Raw genomic sequence first — 21,204 nt, 5'->3', positions numbered from 1 at the left:
GTGATGTCCAAGGAATGAAGACTATCTTTAGGAAAAAAAGGTATATTTTGGGGGGGAAAAAATAATCTCCTTGGTCAAATCTCCTCAAAGGCAATGGCTAGAGCACATTTTGATTTTTGTTTTTCCTCTGCTGGCTCTGTCCTCCTGGTGCCCCGCGCCCCCCGGCGGGCGGGCGAGCCACAGTGCGTTTACCTGACTGTGGGGTCCCATCATGCTGCTGGGATTGTGAGGTGGAGGCTGTGCGTGCGGCGAGGGCTGTGACCCCGGAGGACCCTGTGAGGCCAGACAGTAGAGGCAGGTTATAGATCACAGCACATGGAGAAGCGCAGGAGAAGCTTAAAAGAACAAAAATTAAACCAAAACGAAGGGCGGGCGGGCGTGCAGGCGGAGGGCTCTGGTTGGCGGGGAGGTGCAAGCTGCTGCTTGGGTCGCCGGCTCAACGGTGTGAACGGCGGGCAGGAGGGAGAGAAGCTGATAAACACATTCACGGGGGACTTACAGGCACGACAAATAAAATCAAGCTCCTTTGTGGAAGCACACGGGGGCGGGCCGTTGCAGCGGAGTTTGCCATGTTAAATACGTTGATTGAGATGGGGGCGGAGTGCAGGGACGCACAGAAACTGACCCACCCTGCAGGGCACCCACGAGCCGCCCCCGGGGAGGGGGGCTGCGGCTGCGGAAGGACCGGGAGGCCCTGCCCTCTGGGAGCTCCCGGGCTGGGTAGATGGAGACGGGTCCTGGGTCGTGGGCCAGGACCGGGTGACCAGTCTACCGAGGGGAGGGGCCCTGATGGATGAATGGGAACAGACAGGAGGAGCGAGGTGGTGCCAGAGACTGAACACATGGGGGACAAGAGGAGGAGACGGTCACCGGGCGCCCACTCAGCGCACTCATTAACACGCCTTCACTTGCAACTGGTCCCGTGACATGGGTTTCGCATTCCTATTTCCACCAATGACGAAACTGAGTCTCAAGGGATGAGGAGATTTGGCCATGGCCACATAACCGGTAGATGGTGGAGAGAGGAGGAGAAGCCCAGTGGGTCCAAGGCTGACCCTGACCCCTGCAGCCAGACCTGAGCGGGTGTGTGCAGGAGCAGTGGGACGGGGCTCTCCATTCCAGCCACCCCCATCCCAAGCTGACCCCTGAAGCCCTGGGCTATGCTGGCCTCGACTCCCCACAGAAGAGATGAGCAGATGAATTCCCTTAAACCACGGAGTTGGTCAAACCGTGGGCTGCAGCTCATTAGTGGATGGTGAAATCAATTCAGTGGGTTGTAGTCATTGTTTTTAAAAACACAGAACACGATAAAAAGCAGAATAGAGGGCTTCCCCGGTGGCGCAGTGGTTAAGAATCCGCCTGCCGATGCAGGGGACACAGGTTCGAGCCCTGATCCGCAAAGATCCCACATGCCGCGGAGCAGCTAAGCCTGTGTGCTGCAACTACTGAGCCTGCACTCTAGAGCCCGCGAGCCACAACTACTGAGCCCGCGGGCCACAACTACTGAAGCCCGCGCACCTAGAGCCCGTGCTCCGCAAGAGAAGCCACCGCAACGAGAAGCACCCCGTGCACCGCAACAGAGTAGCCCCCGCTCGCCGCAACTAGACAAAGCCCGTGTGCAGCAACGAAGACCCAACACAGCCAAAAATAAATAAATAAATAAATTTTAAAAAAAGAATAGAAAATATTGGACAGCCTTGTGTGTTTTAAGGCAGATACTTTTCATTAATCTCTGTTTATAAATATACGTGTGTGTGTGTGTGTGTGTGTACTGGGTCACTGTGTCAAATGTATTTTCTACTGCGGGTCACAGTCAAAAAGCATGAAAATCCAGTCAGGGAAGTGCCCTGCTGCCCACTCAGGACGTTGGGAGTGGGGGGCCGGTCCCGCTGATGAGGGCACACCCTAATTCACTCTTTGCACTGGGGGCTGTGCTGCTACCCTTGGAAATTGAGAAAAATTCAAAACACGCGTGGGGGATGAGCATGGTTTCATTAAGAAAGAGAGGGAGAAGGGCTCTTTGAGAGACCCAGGCAGGGTTTTCTTCCTCAGCCTCCTCCCTCGAAGCCAGGCTGCGCAGCCTGCTGCTGGCTCAGGAAGCAAAGCCCAGAGCTGGGAGAGGGCGGAGGGGTGGGCTCGGGCCGACGGGCATGGAGACAGAAAGAGGTGTGCAGAGAGAGGCGAGGGGGCCATGCCCAGGACAGGCCTGGAGCTTCTCGGCCAAGAGAGGGGCTGCTCACTTCCCAAAAGCTCCGCGGAGCAGATGTTCCCCTACCTGCCACGCTACTAATTTCAACAAGTGTGTGTCTTTCTAGCGGCTGCCAGCAACGGCATGGTTTGTTACCATGAGCAATTTTCTTAATTAACAGACATTAATTAGCCATTTAGCAATTTTGCAAGCATTTGTTTAGCGGCTTTCCTAAACATGAATACCACTGTGATAATGGCACTGATTAGAGGGTCCCCTAATTAACAGTACAGGGAAGGAAAATTGAAATCACATAAATTAAAAAGGGAGGGGAAGTTAATGAAGGCGGGACATATTTGCACCTGCAAGTCTTTTGTACCGTGAAACTTGGGTGCAATGTAAACAAAATAAGATAATTTGAAGCCAACCCCCAAAAAAAGGAAAATGAAAAGAACGGAGGAGGAGGGTTCAAGGGTGAGGTCCAGTCTCCAAGAGGGGGCAAAGGCCTTCTGTCGGGTCCTCAGTTCTTGGCAGGAAGGAGTGCCTCCTCCCTCCCAGTCCTTCGCCGCCCTCCCTGGTAACATCGTGATCCTCAGGGCCAGCGGTGTGGCTCGGGCAGGTCCCTCACACCTGTGCACCCCGGCAGCCAGGGGAGATCAGGAGCAGCTGACTCGCTGAGTGGCCAGAGAAAAAGTAAGTAAAGCCCCTCAGACAGCCACAGACAGGGCCCTCGGTCAAAGCAGTCCTTGCTAAGGGCCAGCACTCAAACCCGGGTCTTGTCGTTCCAAGCTGCCCCTTGGCCCTGCGTTCCGGCTGCCTGGGCCCCCGGAGGTCCAGGGGGCAGGGCTGGCGTGTGTGCTTCACCTCTGCACCTCCCCCAGAAGCTCTCTGCAGGACCCTGCTGCCTGGGCCCTAATGAGTGGACAGGGAACAACTTGGCCTCCCTGCCGCTGCTTCAAGACAAACGACAAGGAGTAGCAGTAAGGGAGTGTGGCTGGTCCCTTACTGCTACTCCTCTAGCTAGGGCTAGAGGCCCTAGCCCAGCAACTTCTCTGTCCTGGGGGGAGCTGTGGGGAGCAGGCTGGTAAGCCCTGAGAGGGGGCAGTGGTTCTGAAGTCTCTCCTCTGACTTGGAGCTGGGGTTTGGAGTGCCGAGGACACGGGAACCCTAGCCCAGGCCAGCCGGTCACCCAGAGAGAAAAGCCCACCACAGTCTGGACACAGGCAAAGATACAGCTCAGCGTTCACCTTCCCGGGGCATGAAGCTCCTCTCCCAGGCCCAGTCAGGGTGCCCAGGCTCTGCTTATGTACCTCCCAGCACGGCCCCCAGCACTACTGGGAACATCACAGCCAGAAAGCTTTTATTCCGTGGAGCCAGAAGCCCACCTTTGCCAAGGGGGCACCCACATCCTCCCAAATCTCCATCCTCTGTACCTCTGCTGCCTCCACTCAGCCTGACAGCTCTCCGTCACTATATCTGCATCCGGGTTCTGTCCCTGAGACTGGATGCAACAGCGCAGGGAGGGCCCCGCACACCTCGCTTGTTCTCAGGAGCTGAGAATGGGGCTCCACAGTGGGAAAATGTTCGCTCGTGTAAAGATGATGACAGACGTGTTGCCCACCTCCACGAGGAGGTATGGCATCTGCTGCCCTGTGCTTTATTAAACCACAAAAACGTGTTCTTCTCTTTCCAGTCTGCATTCTCAACAAGAGACTGACAGGCAGGTTTAGAGAAAACAGACCTTTAGTCTTTTCAACTTGTTACCCACTCGAGCAAAAGGCTATGTAGGAGGCAGACAAAAAAAAAAAAAAAGAACTTGTTTTAAGATTCTGACCTTTGTTGGGATGTTGGCTTTTCTCTTCCCCAGATGCTGCACAGATCTGGCAGGCAGGTGGAGAGGACGGAGGTGGAAGGTGAGAGAGGGCGGGAGTCTTAAAGCTGGTAATACCGAGTGTTCTCACACAGGACAACTCTCCCCCCTCCCACCCGCCCTCACGCTGCCAGTGGGGCCTTCCCTGGCTTCTACTTGCTGAAAGCTTTAGAAGAACCCAAAATAGGTGCATCTGGAAGCCTGCTTGGCCAGGATGACCCTCTGCATCCAGCTCCATTTAGACCATCTCCCTCACAGACCTTGGAGGCTTTTCATCCTAGGTGCTGCCCAATCAACCCTCCTGACATGCCAGAGAGATGGATACGGGCAGACATCTGAGGTGAGCAGAATATAGGGCTGGACCAGGCTGGGGGTCCCACCAGAAGCTTGGGGAGAACCATACCTGCCCAGCAGTCACCTGTTTGTTGGCAGCCCTGAAAGATCATCACTGCTTCCAATGCTCGTTCATGGGGAAGAAGAGAGGTGCAGGACAGGGGTGTGATTTGTCCAAGGCCACACAGATGAAGCTGGCAGCTGAGCCACATCACCTAACTCCAGCCCAGGGCTCGCTCTCTTCATGGTATCACGTCCCCATCCATGCAGACAAAGAAACAGGGTTTGGAAAGAACTGGGTTCAAATCCTGACTCTGCCACTGACTGCGCTTCTCTCATCAGTGAAATGGGAACGATTACAGTGATAATAACGAAGCCACACCTGCCACGTGGTACAGATGGCCTTCACTTGCATCAGCTCATGTCATCTCAACTCCTCACTGGAAGGGCTCTTAATTGCTCCACTTTATATAGCCACAGAACTGAGGCTCAGCAAGGCGAAGCCACTTGACTTGGATGACAAAGCTATGAAGTGGTGGGTCCAGGCTGATTCTAGAGTCCTGGGCCGCCTAGCTGGTCCACCATTCTCCAAGCCCGTGAGCAGTGCTCCTAGAGGCTGAAGGACTTGTGGGTGCACCCAGCCACTCACCCACATACATATCCTGGGTGCTGACCTTCCATGTGTCTGGCCAGCCCATGCTAGGGTGAGGGAGGGTCACATAAGTGCAGTGGACTCGTCTTGGCCCTGAAAGCTCCCAGGCTAGCTGGGGAGAAGGATGAGGACACAGTGACAAACAGGCTGGAGTGTTGGTTTAAACTGCCATGGGTTCCAAGAGAAGGTGACAGGTAAACCAAAGCTCAGGGAGGCCACAAAACGGAGGCCAACAGGGAGCTGGGATGAGAACTGGGGGCCCCTGGCGGGTCAGAACTCTTTCCATCGTACAGTCCTGCCTCCATGGGGTGACGGCAAGGAGACCTGTGCCGAGGGGACACCCCAACTCGGGAAATCCCTGCCACTGAATCTGGGAAAAGGAAGGTGACTTGCCCACTTCCTGTCTGGGCCTCGCTCTGCCCCAGAACCTGTTAATGGACTTGCCATTCCCCTCAGACGTTACGGAAATACGTTAACTCCCGCACTTCCTTATTCTTTTTCCTGTCACTTCGGCACTGGGTGGCAGCCTCCGAGAGCCACTTAGGCAGGGCCCGGGGAGGCTCTGCTACGGACCATTCCACTAAAACCCTAGATGCTGACAGTTGAGTGAAAGTGCCTTTGCCATCATCGACGTGGTGGGGAGCAGAGTACAACAGATCCAAGGTCTCTGCAGAAAAGCACCTCAGAACCGTCTGCAGGACCCACCTATGCACTCCCCCCTCCGAAGCTATCCTTGAGAGACATGCTTGTGCACAATGGGGAAAGCTTCCTGGCATCCATCCCAGCTCCTCCAGGACATGTGAGTACGGTTTCCTCATAAGGAAAATGGGATATTCTACAGGTATTGCAGGGAGGTGGTACAGCTGACGGTGCTAGGCACAGGTCCCCAAGCTTCCACAGTCCCCACGCCTGCTGCTCCAGAGCCACTCACAGCCCATTTACAGGGCAAGCGAGAGCTAGACTTACTCTGTGGGATCGCCCTCCTCAGCCTGTTGAAAGCCCACACATCTTCCTTTGCGAAGCCTGGCCTATTCCACCCAGCCAGGTGCACTCCAAACGTGGTGCATCCTCTTTGGACATCCTGCCTTATTTGTGGATGCCACGTGGGCTCCTCCAGGGCAGTGACACAGTCCCCACGTGGATGTCCAGGGCAGGGCCTGAGCAGAGCAGTGAGGCGTGGCCAGCAGGCGGACCCCTCAGCCACAGTCAGCCAGCCCCTGGGTGGGCACATCTAACACTTTTGGGTTCAAGGAACCAGGAGGAAACGTTAGTAACAACAGGAAGGACCACGCTGGTCCTCTGAGCTAAAGACTCTTGGGAGTGAGGAAGGACAGTGCCATAAAATTAAAAACCAAATAAAAAAGAAAATCTGTATTAATTTTTTTTTTTTTTTAAGGAGAAAGGTAATAAAAGCTATACGCTAAGTTTAGTATTTCCAAAACTCACGGCTCCTTCGCCAAATGCCATCCCATACTCCCCAAAGCTGCCTTCAACCTGCCTGGACATCATGGACTCTCAAGAGAAACAGAGATGAGACTGAGTCCCTGGTTTTCTGGGTGCAGAGGTGGGCCAGTGGGGAGAACTTGGCTGTTAGAGCCCATGGCACTGGGGCTGGAGTCCTGCCTGACAGCCCCGGGCATGGGGCTGCTCCTCTGTAAGGAGCGAAGAATCCAGGTGACACTCTCCTTGAAGAAAAGCTGTGAGAGTGCTCTGGGAACAGCTGAACACCCCGTCATTACCATCAAGGCCAAATCTGCCTTTAGTCAGAAGGCCTTTGGGGAAAGGGGACTTGAAGTTTTAGGTTGCTAAGAAACAAAGCGCTCCACACATCCCTGTTCCCCCCAGCCCCCGACTCCTGGGGATACTGGCCAGTGGTCTGGCAAGAATGCAGGGGTGGGTTTCATCAACTGGCAGCAGGAAACGGATGACCCGCATTACTGGTGACCTGTGCAATACGCCCATTGGGCGTGTTACTGTAACTGAGTGAATATAAAATTACATTAATTATACACATGGCAACAGGCATGCAACAGACAATCCAATTTGCTCCTTGGACACGAATGCTGACAGGAAATGCCATAAGCCCATTCTGGGGAGAGGGCCAAGGTGTGCCCGTGTGCCACTGACATCCCAAATCTGTCAGCACGATGTGCCTCCACCCACAGCCTCCCTGTGGCAGGAGGCTGACCACCTGGTGGGGTCAAGGAGCTGCTGACATGCAGCTCATCTCAGAAAAAGTTATTTCTCCATTTCGATCCATGGGAACGAACTTGTCAGGGGCTCGGACAGTTGCCTTCCTATCCTGCTTCTATCTGTCCCCTCTGGGGAAGAGGCATCTTTACGTGTGTACGTGGGCAGTAGAGGCTGGAGACAGAGCTAAAGTTACCAACTCAAGGCTACAGGGGGCTGAGCTGGGCCACACCCAACCGTGGAGCTATGGCCAGGCTGCAGCACAGCCCTGAGAGCTCACAGTCAGGGGGCTGCCGGCCTCCGGGAGATGAGCCCACAGCAATCACGGCTCTCCGTGGGCACCAGGTAAGGTAGGTCTGACAAGTGGTGGTGGCCCATCTTCCTGGGATGGTGGGGAAGTTGTCAGTGAGAGGAGCAACAGTATATGACGTGTCTCCCTTGGAGTCACCTCGGCATAACCTCAGGAATCCTCAAAGCCACTGGGGTCCACTATGTGCAAGGATCAGCAAAAGACTCATTGATTTCCGGCTGAGCAAAGGCCCCAGCTGACCTCTCCTCCTCCCCGTGCCTCTCCGAGGAGCCAGGACAGTGCTGGGCAGGTGGCGAGGGCAAGAGGTCTGTGCGCTTGTGAATCTGGCTTCCCGGGACGGGCCGCCAGGACACACCGCAGGAGGCACTCAGATCATGTTTTACTCAAGAGGTCCCATGGAGACAGAGACGCAGAATCAGCAGGCGACGGTTTTCAAAACAAAGGGAGGAAACATGGCAAATGAAAGTACAGGCGGCGTCCAAGACCCAACCACAGTCCCCCCCAATGCTGCTCCCTGAGTCTGCCCCAGCCCTGCGCACAGACGGGAAAGCCAAGCCCCAGGGACGTGGGCTCACTGGTCCCAAGTCCTGGCTTGGCGCCCTGCACCACACCCAGAGTGGAGGCTGGGGCCAGCAGCCGCACGAGGATCCCAAGAGCACGGCCACCACTGTGGCTGAGCTACAGGAAAAATCGGCAACCTATGGCTCAGGGCCAAATCTGGCCTGTCACCTGCTTTTGTAAATAAAGTTTTATTGGAACACAGCTACGCTCATTTGTGTACCGTCTGAGACTGCTTTCACGCTGTATCAGTACAGTTGAGCAGTTGTGACAGAGATCAGATGGCCCACAAAGCCTGAAATATTTACTATCCAGCCCTTCACAGAAAAAGTTTGCTGACCCTTGAGCTTAGTAATGGTTTTCAAGACTGAAAAGGGAAAAAACTGGAGTCTTTTTAAATTCTCAAGGAAAAGCAAAACAGTGCTAGATTTACTTTCTGATTTTAACCTCACATCTCTTTAATAAGATAAATGAAGCAAAAATTAACCCCATTTTACAAAGGAGAACACTGAAGTCCAGCGACACAGCATTATTTACCAGAGCCAGGATCTATCCCACTGACGACAAGAGAATGAGTGCCCGGATCCGGGGTCAACAAACCTGAGTTCTGGTTCCCCCACCAACATGCCATGTGACCAATCTCTGAGCCCTGGTTTTCTGGGCCATTGGTCTTAAACAAGATGATCTTTCACTACTATAACACAATAACCAGCATTCATGACCAGTTGTTTGGTCCCAGAGCATCTCCTTGCTAACCATCTTCCCCGCGTTCATTCTGGCCACAATGCTGGGGAACACACTCTTCCCTCGCTCGCCAGCACGAAACATTCTGGGGACTTGATTCCAACCCTGAATTCTTTCAGCAGGTTCGTGCTGTTTGACCCTCGCCTATGCAATGAATTCAGAAGAATTCTCTAGGGTTACCTCAGGAAAGGGTTCTATCTACCTTGAAAGGCTGTGCTTGGGGTGGGGGAGGGGCAAGGAGAGGCGACTCTGCTTCCAGCTGCTGCTGCTAAACCCTTGAGGCCTCCCTGCTGAAGATTCTTTGTATGTACCTGTGTCCACAGAACTCAGCACTCTTTCCAGGGACACAGGAAAAAGCATTAATACGCAGAACTTATGAGCAGAACCCACGTCCACCTGGCAGTGCACCCAGCCACTGGGTCCCAGCACCCTGGGCTGAGTGTGCGCTACGCGCTGGAGACACAAAAATAAGCAGTACCCTGGCCTTCCAAGAGAGTCCCAGGCAGTGTGGAGAGAGCAAGGTGCAACTGTCACCGCAGCAGCATTCCAACAGAGGCGGGTACCAGGTGTGCGATTACAGAACCATCACATTGCGTAGGCAGGGCATGGAAGGATGAACAGGCGTCCTCTGGCAGAGCAGAAATGAAAGGGGCTTCTGGGCTGAGACTGGCATCTGTGTGGCAGAGGCAAGAGTGGGCGTGGTGCTGGGGGGGGCCTCATGCACAAGATGGTGACCCTGGGGCTGGGACCTTCAGGCTGAGGAGTGGGGTCATTCACCTTTGGGAGCTCGTGCAAGGGAGTGGTGATCAGACCTATGTCTTGGGAAGCACACATCCATCCCACTCCTTTCCAAAGATGTTTCTGTGCCCTTCCTCGAGTTAGAAATAAAGACCTGTGGCCACTGGAAAACAGTGAGTTCACAACTGGAGTGCTAATTCCCATCTCTTGCTAACTACACATGGAGTGTGTACCTGCTCCGCCACTAAGCCACACTACAGCCCTGAACAGCCAGCCCTCTTTAATGTTGGCGAGGGTTTCCGAGACCCAGTCCCAGCCATGTGGGTTTCTGGCCGACATCCAGATAGCACACTCTCTCCTCCCAGACGTCTACTGGTTGCAGTAGAGATCTGCTCTGTGGGTAAGTGGGAGAGGCAGAGACACACCCAGGATCCAGAGCCATGCCAATCCCGCAGAACACAGGGAGGACACGCCTACCTTGCCAAGAGAACCAAATCTCCCCCCCAGCCCCCAACAAAAGACTGCCTTTTGCTCTGAAAGTGGACAGGGCTGCAAAGACGCATCCCACTCCTGCCCGCCAGCCTCCACGCCACCTCTTGCCAACACTAAGGCTCCACTGTTCATCACGGCAGCGCAGTGAAGGCGAGGTGCATGCTAAAAAGGCACTGCCTCGTCCACCCAGATAATTCCTGCTCGACTTTAAGCTCTCCGGGCACATGCGTGCACACAGCCTTCCTGCCCTACCCCCTTATGCCCAGACAGACGATCCAAAAAGTACAGATTCGTCCTACCAACTAGGACAGGGAGACCAAGGCTGTGGAAGCTATAAATCCAGATGCTAGAATTCAACCCCAACTGTCCACTGGGCAGAAGAGGGCTGAGAAGGAAAACAGGAAAGTTGGCCAAGGTTTCCCCTTTAGTTTTGTGGCTTCCAGGATGACTGGGTGGTTTCTCGTGCCTCTTCTCCCCTGACAAGCTTGGGGAATGGCCCAAGGTCTTGTCTTCCTTCCTTGGCTAAGGAGAAGCAACAGGATGGGGTGAGGGAAAGAACCAGGACACTGGGGAGAGACGGGCTGAGGAAGCCCGCCCACTGTCACCCAGGCAGTGGGCTTTGAAACCTGGAGCACCTCAGTGGCAACACGAGGGGCAGCCATGTGGAAGAGCTCTGGATTCATGGGCCAGGGGCATGTCTGCAGTCCCCTCCCAAACTCCCCAACCTCGCCCGTAAAACAGGCCACCCCACCTCTCCACAGAGAGCCACAGATACCGAGCGTCCAGTACTTCGTCCAGTGCTGGGGACCAGCCCTCACCACAGGGCAGCTGCCGATACACAGAGCTGTGCTCAGATCCTCTCCGCCCCAAAGAATCCTTCAGGAAGCCCCTCTTTCCCCGACTAGACCTTCCTATTACCCCACTCCCAGGGAGCTGCCCCCTTGCCCACTAACATGTAGCCTGTCCGAATCTGAGCTAGTCTCAGGCTGGACGCACGGCCCTCACCAACCCCACCTGATGTGGGGTGCTCTTCAGCCAACTCCACAAAAGCCATCTGGCCCCTGAAGTGCCCCCCAAAGCCCTTGATGCCCCCAGAGGACAGGGCCTGGGCTTCTTCTGTTTACCACTGCACCTCCCATGTCTACTCCTTCTAACGTTACATTTTTCTGATGGGCAGACTGAGGCCCAGAAAGATAAAGGCACCGCCCCAGAACAGACTGCAAGTCTCCAAACTCTTAGACCCTTTCCATAACTCCAGAATAAGTCTCTTGGAGTTAGATATTATAATTGATCTGACGAAGGGGCACTTAATCAGATTCACATTTTGGGTGTACATTTTTTTACCTTGAGGCATGGATGGGACAAGACTTTGTCAAAGTCTTCTTGAATAAAAATGACTCGAGATTGAAGAGGCTTCAAGGAGGGGAGGGGAGAATTCTGCAATCTGCAGAAGAGGCCCTGCAGACGTGCTGGGCGGGGCAGGGCTGGGTCTGAGAGCAAAAGCTCTGGCCCTTGTCCCAGGAACCAAGAGCTGGTTCAACAACAGGGTGAGGGTAGCAGGGGCTAGATCACAAAGAGGTCTGGATGTCGTAAAAAAGAGCCTGGACTTTATTCTTTTAACGAAGGGATACCACTGACAAGAAGAAGACCACTTGACGGAGGGGATGAGCCACTCCACTGACCTGCAGAGAGCCCAGGCTGGAGTCTGCCACGCAGACCAGGAACACCTGGCGCCAGGGACTGCCTTGCCTCCCAGCCCTGGGAGCCGAGCAGGGCCAGGCGGAGAGCTGTCCCTCCTGGATGTATGTGGAACGGATGCCCAGAAACCAGCCCCTGGGAAGGAGCCCTTGTGAAGACACCTGATCTGCCTTTCATTCTGACACATTCCCAAACTCAGAGCTGGTGAAGCAGGTAGAGCTGTTCCTGTTTCACAGGTGAGGAAACTGAAACTCCAGTGATACCCAGGTGAGTCACTAGTGACAGAACTCAGGAGTAGTCAGCCCTCCACATCCACGGAGGCAGAACCCGACGACAGGGAGACAGACTGCACTTGGCCATTTGATATAAGGGACTTGAGCATCCACAGACTTTGGTGTCGGTGAGGGGTACTGGAACCAATCTCCCCGTGGGTACCGAGGGACAACGGCAGAAGCAAAGACCCAGCCCCCTGGGGGAAGAGCTGACAGTAACTCACAGTAGCAAGCTCACCCTGATGAGCTTGGCAGGAACAGGGCCAGAGGCTTTTGGACATACAACCTGCTTTCCTGCTTCCACCTCCCCTGTCAGCTCCTGTCGGTGGACCAGGGACAAGGAGTCAAGGTGGCAGGGCCCAAGGGGACCGCCACGTGGGCAGGGTTAAGGAAGGTGACACGTTAGGGGACCAAATAAGACCCAGTGCTTAGCAGGTGCCAGAAACGTCAGTCTAACCGAAGGATTCAGCACTAAAAAGCCAATCAATCTCGAGAATACCCCGAACCTCTCCCACACTTCACTGCCACCAAGGCTGTACTGAGCCTGAGATTCCTTATGGAAAAAGAAGAAAACTCACGGCGACCCTTGCTCCTGGTTGAGCTGAAGACCTACCTCCATCCTGGCCTCTAGCTCGCAGAAAAGAACAGCCCAGGACACCCCTGCCTGTATCCACAACACAGGAGAGCCAGAGTGTTTACCCGCGCCAGGCAGGGCTTCCCAGCCATCATCTCGTGGTGTCCTCATATCCGCCCCAAGAGGTAGTGGGTATATCTTCACCCCAACCTGTCAGGTGAAGCAGCTGAGGTTCACAGAGTTTAATGGACTTTCCCAAGGCAACCAACATGCCAACCCAGGCTGCATGACCCCAGGGCTGTCAGGAAGCACGTTTAGAGAGGGTGAGGGAGGGATGGGACACACAGGGGGCAGAGGAACTAACAGGCACGTGGAAGCTCCAGGGGCCCAGCCGCTGGGCTTCTGACCATTGGTCAACACTGGGTCACGTTTCCACGGCAGTAATAAACCATCACTGAACATGAGTGTATAGTCAATCCTCACCAGTGTTCTGGAAAGGAAGCACTGCAATGTGCCAAACAACTGCTTCCCAGCACAGCCGAGGAGAGCAGTGCCTAGAGAGCTCGGATAACCCGCCCAGAACACGTCACCAGGAGTGGCAGTGGGCTGTCTTGCTCCAAAGCCCCTGCTCACAACCACTGAGCATTGACAACCCTCTTTGGCCAGGCCTCTCCTGCAGCTGGGTGCCCTCTGCTCCCCTCCACTGCAGACACAGCTGAAGTGGTGTCCCCAGGGTCAGGGAGCCCCTTAGAGAGCCCAGCACGGAACAGACACTTCATGAAAGCCATGGCCCCACCCGTGCTCTTAAAAAGTCTAATCCCACCCCTTTTGGTCTTAGCAAGAGATGGGGCTTCCTGGAACCCAGGGGTGGACCTAGGCCAGGGGCGTCACTGATTCCAAGGCCTTCGTTTAAGGGAAGGAGCTTGTCAGGGAAAGGTCAGCTGGGGAGTTAATCTAGGCAGAAACAGGACATGAACCCCAAATCCACACTATGGGTCTCCTGCTATGTCCCCAGCTCTTAGAAGAGCACCTCTGCAAGATGAGAGGAAGCCCTCTGACCACCCGGTCTGGGCCCAAGGCCCCGAGCCCAGCCCAGACTCCTCAAAGGGCACTTTCCTTTCAGGGCAGCACGATCTTATTCAGGGGGTCTATCTCAATCCACGTAATGCCAAGGTGTGTTAATTTCAGGATTCCGCTGGAATTCCCTTCCTCAAACCTCTTCTGCTACAGGGCTGAGAAATTTGATTTTTTTTTTTTTTAAGGAAAAATACCTTCAGCATGATTTGTGGAGAAGGAAGCAAGAGCTGAGGAAGGTCTACCCCACCCCCTGCCCCCCACCCATGAGAGGTGGGGAAATGTTCTGGGGGAACAGAGGCACCCATGGCAGAGCAGCTCTCCAGCACGGGGGGAGAAATGCAATTCTAAGAGAAACCCAGGTCCAAAGGGGAGAAGGATAAACCAGCCCAAGCTCTTAACAAACCAGAGGTGAAGGTGCTGCTGACACCAATCCTCGGGCATCAGATCCATAAAAGTCAGAGACTCGGGCGTCGGTTTAGAGCTCAAGAGAAGAGGCCCAGAGCTGGGGGGGGGGGGGGTCGTGGCCCCGGGGCTCTCCCGGGGCGGGAGAAGCAGCAGCTGAGCACAGCCCCCGGGCCTCCCACGTCTGAGGGTCCCTCCGGAGCCTCTCCCCTGCCTCTCCCTGGAGAGGGATTGGAGCCAGGACGGGTCTGGGGCAGCAGGGGCAGGCGGCAGGGCTGGCTGCAGCCCACGCGATCCCGGGTGTGGGGCTGGCTCCACGACAGGGGGCGGTCGAGGCCTGAGGAGCCGCCGGGTGCTTTGTTACTGAGCAAACCTCCCAGGCACTGACTGCTGATGCATAGCTAACAGGGTGGCAGACACTGATTTATGTTCAACTTTCCATTTCATCAGCGAGAGTGGAGTTCACATTTTGGGGAGGGGGAGGCAGCCTGCGTGTGCAGACGCAAACATGCCCACGCGTGCACTCAGGCACAAGCATCGGTCACGGCGGCAACTTTTTTCCCCCTTTTTAGGAGGAAGGGCGAGGGGGCGAGGCAGCCTGGCACGTCAGGAGTAACCTTTTGTCCACGGTTGCTAGGAGCCCCGGCCGGTCATCTGCCGCTGGGCAGACGTTAGGCACCAGGCTGGTTGCCGGGCGGGGCGGGAGCACAGACTGACCTTTGTGGAGGTAGTGTTGGCAAGAAAGAAAGTCTTTTTTCCCCCTCTCTCCTGCCCTGGCCTTTCCGCACAGGCCGGGTGAACGTGGGGCAACGTCTGCGAGTGGGTCCACAGCAGGGAAGGGAGGAACAGCCCGGTGCACAACGCTTCAGAGTGGCAGGGGTTCATAAAGGCCTCTTGGGCACCCCTCGCTAGAGTGATGAGCAAACTAAGGTCCAGACAGGGGAGGGTGGCCCCCCAAGGAGCAGTTTGGCAACAGCGGGGCTGGACTCAAAGCAGGCGTCCACCTCCCAGGGTAGGGGTCTTCAGGCTTAAAGGCTGCCCCTGGCTTCATCTCAGTAACGGGAGGGGCGGGGGGGGGGTGTTCCGCTGTTGCAGGCAGCAAGTCAGTTTGGAAGTGGCGGGGGCTCGGGGTGGGAACAACAAGCGCTCCCACCTCCAGCCCTGGCCCAGGGCCCAGCGTTTGCGGCGCCCCGCCTCTGCTCTAATCCTTCTCAGCGGGGGTGACCCTGCCTTCTGTCAGTCCGGAGGCAGACAGCAGGGTGAGGGGCGGGGACGAGGGGGTGCTTCTGTCCCCCGGAGGACCCCGCCTGCTCACCCGGGACACAGCTCCTCTGTCCGCTCCCATGGACCGGTGCACCTATCAGATCCCCTCCGCCCACAGGGAAGCAGACAGGGCAAGGGGCTGGGGTCAGAGAGCCGGCCCAGAAAGGGGAGGAATCTGCTCCCCAGCAGACAGGGAGTTCCTCAAGAAGCTCCGAACCCCACCACCCCGCCCAGGCCTCTCTTCCCTGAGCAGCACTCTGGCCAAGCTGAGCCTCGCGTTCCTCACCCAGACAGTGGGAATGCTAGCAGCTCTCAGGCCTACCTGACAGGCAAATGAGATCACAGACGGGGCGCCTTCGCTGACCTGGAGGGTGCTCCACCAGCAACTATGAGAGGGCTTCGGCCAGTTCCACTTTAGGACCTGCGAGCACGGCTGGGGAGGCCAGGAAGGGCTGGCCTGGGCAGCCACGGGACCACATACGGGGTCTCGTCCCCTGCAGAGGGAAGGCTCCAACAGGGTAGGAGGTACCAGACACTCGGCAAGAGGCTGACTCTCAGCCCCACACCTGCCTCCTGCTCTGCCCTACCCCGCACCTCAGTCCAAAGCAGGCCTCCTCCTGGCCCTGCTCCCCGCGCCCCCCGCCCCAGCTAAAACATCCAGCGAGGGGTCACCCGTCGAGGGCAGGGGGCACCAGCCACCGCACTCAGTCACCACTCCAGCTCAGGCCTGGCCACCTCCCATGGGGACCACAGCCTGGGCTTCACACCTCCATGCTGGCCATCCTGCCATGAGCCCAGCCCCTCTAGGCCACTGGTGCTCTTCCTGGGACCATGTCACTCCCCTTCTTAGGGACCTTCCACGGCGCCCCTCTGTCTTTAAGTTCAAGTCCTTCGTGTGTCTGTCTGGACCTCCTGCCATCCCAAACTTACCCCTTCACATCCACGCCCAGGCACACTGGCTCCTCTGTGTAATCACCCCTGCCTCCTTCACCAGACAGTCTGTGTGAGCCACTGAGGGCAGGTTCCCTGGCTGCCTCCTTAGTCTGCAGTGCTCAGCACGGCTGGGTGGCTGGGAGGCTGGTAGGTCGCTGAGCCCTTAAGAGACCATGTCTGGCCGATGAGCTAACAACAAGCTGGGGCCAGGCCTCACATGGTTCTAGCCTCAGATTCACCAGCTGTCCAGTGGGGATCTGGGCCCTCACCCATCAAGTCCTCCCTAGTAGCAGGGTTTCAAAGCCACAAAAACAAGGTGGTTTAATTCTTCCCAAGTCTCCCCTAGTCCCAGACTTGCCCTCATCAGCACAGAGTAGTCCTTCCTGTTGCAGCAGCTTTCTGGCAGGAAGAATGTCAGCTCACTCTGCTGCTGCCTGCTTCCCGCTGGACAGGAAGGCAGGAAACGGCCCAGCTCTTGCGAACTGCCCGAGCTGCTGCTGCCGGCATGTTCTCATCTGCTGGGCTTTGATCTTCCCTGGAAACACATCACCCCACCCCAAGGCTCACAGTCCTCAAGGATCTCTGCTGGGCATCTAGTCTCTGCTTGGTTACCACCAGTGTCAAGGAGCTCACTACTTCATCATTAAATGAGCAGGTGGTAGAAATGTCTTCCCTACAAAGACTTCAAGTGGTCTCCCTCTCCTTTTCTCAGAAGGATCTGCGATCTACGGGGCTGACCTCACAGAGGCAGGGCTGAATATCTTCTACATGGCAGAACTTCAGATACTTCAAGTCAGTCATCAGAGCCCTCCTGAGGCTGCTTCTCTCCCAGAGAAACCCCAGCTACTCCAGTGCGAGATAAGCAGAGAAGTGTATCCTATAACCTCAACAGCAAAGGACCAAGGTCATGTGTACCTCCCTCCCTCTTATTTCTGGATCATTTCTCTGCTTCCTGGGCTATACACATCATTTGTTTCTTCTCCTCTCTCCCCCTGTAAGTGACGGGGAGGGGTTCTCTGGGACAGACCTCAACCTCCTTCAACGGTGGGTGGGCTGGCCCAGCAGAGACGAGGACTCACTGGAACAGGGGACATGTCAAGCCCTACATGTCCCCCACCGTGGCGGAAAGTCTCTAGGCATGTTCAGAGCAGGAGGGGCTGGGCTTGGCAAAGGGAGCTGGGTCCCCCAGGGCTGTCTTTTCCAGAGAAGGCACAGTCTGTAGACCTATGACTTCTGCTGGCATTTGAATGGAAACATTGGCTCCTTTTGAGAGAAGATGGCTAGAGTTTCTCCTTCTCCTTCCATTATTTTTCCCCCCTTTTCTCTTGTGCTCTATTCTCTCTTCGTCTCTTAGACAATCAGACATGTACCTACATTAGGACCCTGACTGCTGTGGAAGAACACGAGAATCAGGAACCAGGAACCTGGGTTTAGGCTCTGATTCCAGCCCTCGGTTGATAACTTTGGGCAGGTCATTCACCTTTCTGAGTCTCACTTTCCCAATCAGCCATGCCTCCTCTGCAGAAACGCTGTGATCAGAATGAAAGCAGGCTGCATGTCCAAAAACACTTCATAACTGAAAACAATTATTGGAATTTAAAACAAAACAAGAACAAAAACAGCCTGTACCCAATGCTCCCTTCTCCGTGACCCCCTGCCCTCCTGCAGTTCTCCAGCTCTGGACCTACAAATCCTCATTGGATGGTGCCTCCCTTCAAACCACCTTAGGGCCAAGGAGCTGGGGACCCACCCAGACCAGCAGGCCTGGCCAAAGCCAAGCTGAGTTTGCCAGATGTGCAGCCCAACTGACTTCAGCTGCGTGAAAAAAAAATGCCACTGCTTGATTATGTAAAATCCATCTGGATCCAAAGCAGAAAATCCAAGTGGGAAGGGCCCTCAGAGACCATCTGGTCCACCCTGCTTTGTCTACTGCTGAAGAAACTGGGGCCCAGAGATGGGGAGCAACTTGCCCAAAGTCACTCAGCAAGCACATGGACAAGCAGGGGGCTACAACATGTGTCCTCGGGCTCCAGAACTCCAAGTCCTTCCCCACTCTCCACACCACCACCCCTGGACCCGCCTAGCCTGGTCAGAATGCTGGACCTAGAGCTTGGGGGCCGGTTGGGCTCCACTCCTAGTAACACGAGGAACACAAACTCAGTTCAAACATTTCCTGGGTCCCCAGTGCACACCAGGTGCTGGGATGCCAAGATTGAGGCGGTCTTTTTGTAAGGAACACAAAGAATTAGAATGTCCTTGCTACGGTCTCCCATGACCCGTAGAACCCCACAATATTCCCCAATAGTGAGGTGTGGCCAGGTCAGGTCCCAAAACATCTCCCCGTCGGCCCTCAGCTTGCTACCAAACACATCTCATGCCACAGGACCACAGGCACTGTCCGCCTCGGAAACCCCAACACCGAATAAGGAAGAGCAAACAGATGGGACCTAATGTGAAGATGGCCAAACCTTCTGACCCCAAGTGGAGCCTTGCAGCCTGGCAGTCAGAGGCCTGAGGCAGTAAGTCCTCTGTGCTGCTTTCTAAGGGGCCAGGAGTGGGGGTGAAAAGCTGGTCCCTCACACCCACCTTGGAGTCCTCAACTAAATTTAGCACCAACTAGGGTTGGAATCCTGACCAGAAAACCGGGCTGGCCACCTTGGGACAGGGTTTGGCCAAAGCTGGATCAGCCAAGCCAGGCTGGCTCCTTGGTGCAAAGCCCCTCCTGCAGCAGAGCTGCCTGCCAGGCCGTGACCAAGCAGGGGAAGAAGTGCAATTGTTGGCAGGAGATAAAACCCTCGATACCATCTCTACTTCCCTCCTAATATCAGAGTGGCTGCCTGCAAGGTGCGCGAGGGTCAGGGCCGGCAATCAATAGCTAATACTCCTGCTGGGAGACGGCCTGCTCCGGAAATGGGCAGCCACTACCTCCTTCCAGAGAGATATCCTTTCCCCGCAACAGTGACCCAGCCTGAGCAGTTCAGCACCCTGACTAGGGAAGGACCTCGTCCACCTTCATCTGACTGATGGAGAAATGATGCCCCTTGGGGTGGGAGTAGGGGTAGGGGTCTAGCCAAAGTCACCCAGGAAGCAGAGAGGCTGGGACACAGCCCCCTGGCTCAATGATCCAGGAAGCTCTTGATGGTTCACCCTGCCTGGGGATCAGAGAAGACCTCAAGTCAAGAGGGTGGGTCCAGGAACTCCCCTGGCGGTCCAGTGGTTAAGAATCTGCCTTCTAATGCAGGGGATGCAGGTTTGATCCCTGGTCAGGGAACTAAGAACCCACATGCCGCAGGGCAACTAAGCCCGTGTGCCACAACTACTGAGCCTGTGCGCCACAGCTAGAGAGCCTGTGAGTGCCGCAACCACTGAGCCCACATGCTCTGGAGCCCGCACACCACAACTAGAGAAGCCCACGCCCCACAGCGATGAGCCCGCACGCCACAACGGAAGATCCTGCATGCTGCAATGAAGATCCCACGTGCTGCAACTGAGACTCGACACAGCCAAATAAATATTTAAAAAAGAAAAAAGAAAGGGGGGGGGGGTGGATCCGAAAGTTACCTCTGTTTGATGGTAGCTGGTAGTGGCTAAATAAGGACAGGAATCAGTCTGGGCTTTCTGACCACACACCCCTGAACGTCACATGGGAGGGCCGAAGAAGTAAGTCTGGAATTAGGCCTTAACCATGGACAATTGTACCAAAGCAGGAAGTTGGGAGCTGCCCACATATCAGGCAGACCTCTCCTTGCCCCAGACTCAGGCCAAAGAAGAAGACGACGGCCTATTTAAAAAAAATACAGCTGGCTGTTGTCCACCTCTCCTGCCACAGTGGCCTGCACTGGGCACCCAGATGCCAGCAAGCAGCCTCAAGAGGGATGCACACAGGTGGAGCCTGGTACCTGGGTGAGCTCTGCCCACTAGGCAGGAGAGCCACATCCGCACTGTATGAAGGGCAACCATGGCATCATTGGTGAGGATATGTGAGCCTGGGAAAGAAGTCCCAACCAGAGAGAACACCATGGGAAAGACCACCAGCTGGGTGCAGAACACCAGTCTGCAGTGGCCAGGAAGACGGCTGCCCCTTGGCATGGATGACCTTCTCAGTCAGTAGCCCCTTGGGTTTCTCCTCTGGGGGAAAGGGAGAAGCCTGTCAGGCTCCTGTCTTGCTTGGGTTCGTGGGTTTCCAAGGCTTTGAACGTCTCACTCTCTCTTGGAAGTCTGGCCCCTCTTCCCAATGTCTGTGGCCTTACCCCAAGCCTCACCCTAGGCAAGGCCTGGTCTGGTCCAACCTGAAGCCTATACACCCATTTCCATCCCTGGGACAAGGTCCCAGTGTGCACCATATGCTAGGAATGCATATAGACACATGCATGGCCATCCAATGTCTTGAGTTTCCATCCCTAAATCCCTCTTACTCCTCTCACTGCCATCTTGGTAGGCGACCTGCTGTTTCTGTTGGAGAACACCCATATTTCACTGATTCCCTTTCTTGCCTGGTAAGTAGCATGCCCTAATCCTCTACTCCTGGGAGTTAACATCAACCATGATGTGAGACCTTGCAAAGCAGAAGTGTCTTCCAGGTCACCTCCCATCCTGGGAGGAGGTCACGTTAAAATCCCCAAGAGGTGCCTGTCCCATTTTTGCTAAGATACCTCCAATGCCAGGGAGCCCCAGCCTCCTGCGGCCCACGGCTCATGGCGAGATGCACACGGCGCGAAATTCTGGCTGTCACCAAGCCAAAGGCTCCTCAGACTTTGCCTCACTGGTCCCAGTTTTGAATTCATGAGCTACACAGAGAAATCTCTGCCTTCTCTTCTAGACAACAGCTCTTTCCATATTCTTATCTGGAGGAGCTAACCTTTCAAAAGGTGTGAGGAACTCAGGCAGATTCTCAAACCCGGCCGGAGACA

General features: G+C 55.4%; 1 protein-coding gene across 12 annotated transcripts in view; it reads right to left on the bottom strand.

Moving 5' to 3' along the window:
* Positions 1 to 21,204, bottom strand: part of SSBP3 (single stranded DNA binding protein 3) — a 163,490-nt gene that overhangs the window by 26,715 nt on the left and 115,571 nt on the right. For 5 of the 12 annotated variants that reach the window (XM_060139966.1, XM_060139967.1, XM_060139970.1 and 2 more), the window contains one exon: positions 193 to 273. The exons of the other annotated variants lie outside the window; for them this stretch is intronic. In XM_060139966.1, coding sequence (XP_059995949.1) covers positions 193 to 273 — 81 coding nt within the window. The remainder of the gene's footprint in view (positions 1 to 192; positions 274 to 21,204) is intronic. 12 annotated transcript variants of the gene reach the window in all.

Source organism: Lagenorhynchus albirostris, chromosome 2, assembly GCF_949774975.1.
Source record: "Lagenorhynchus albirostris chromosome 2, mLagAlb1.1, whole genome shotgun sequence".
Taxonomy (NCBI): Eukaryota; Metazoa; Chordata; class Mammalia; order Artiodactyla; family Delphinidae; genus Lagenorhynchus; species Lagenorhynchus albirostris.
This window is presented reverse-complemented; position numbering and strand designations above follow the sequence as displayed.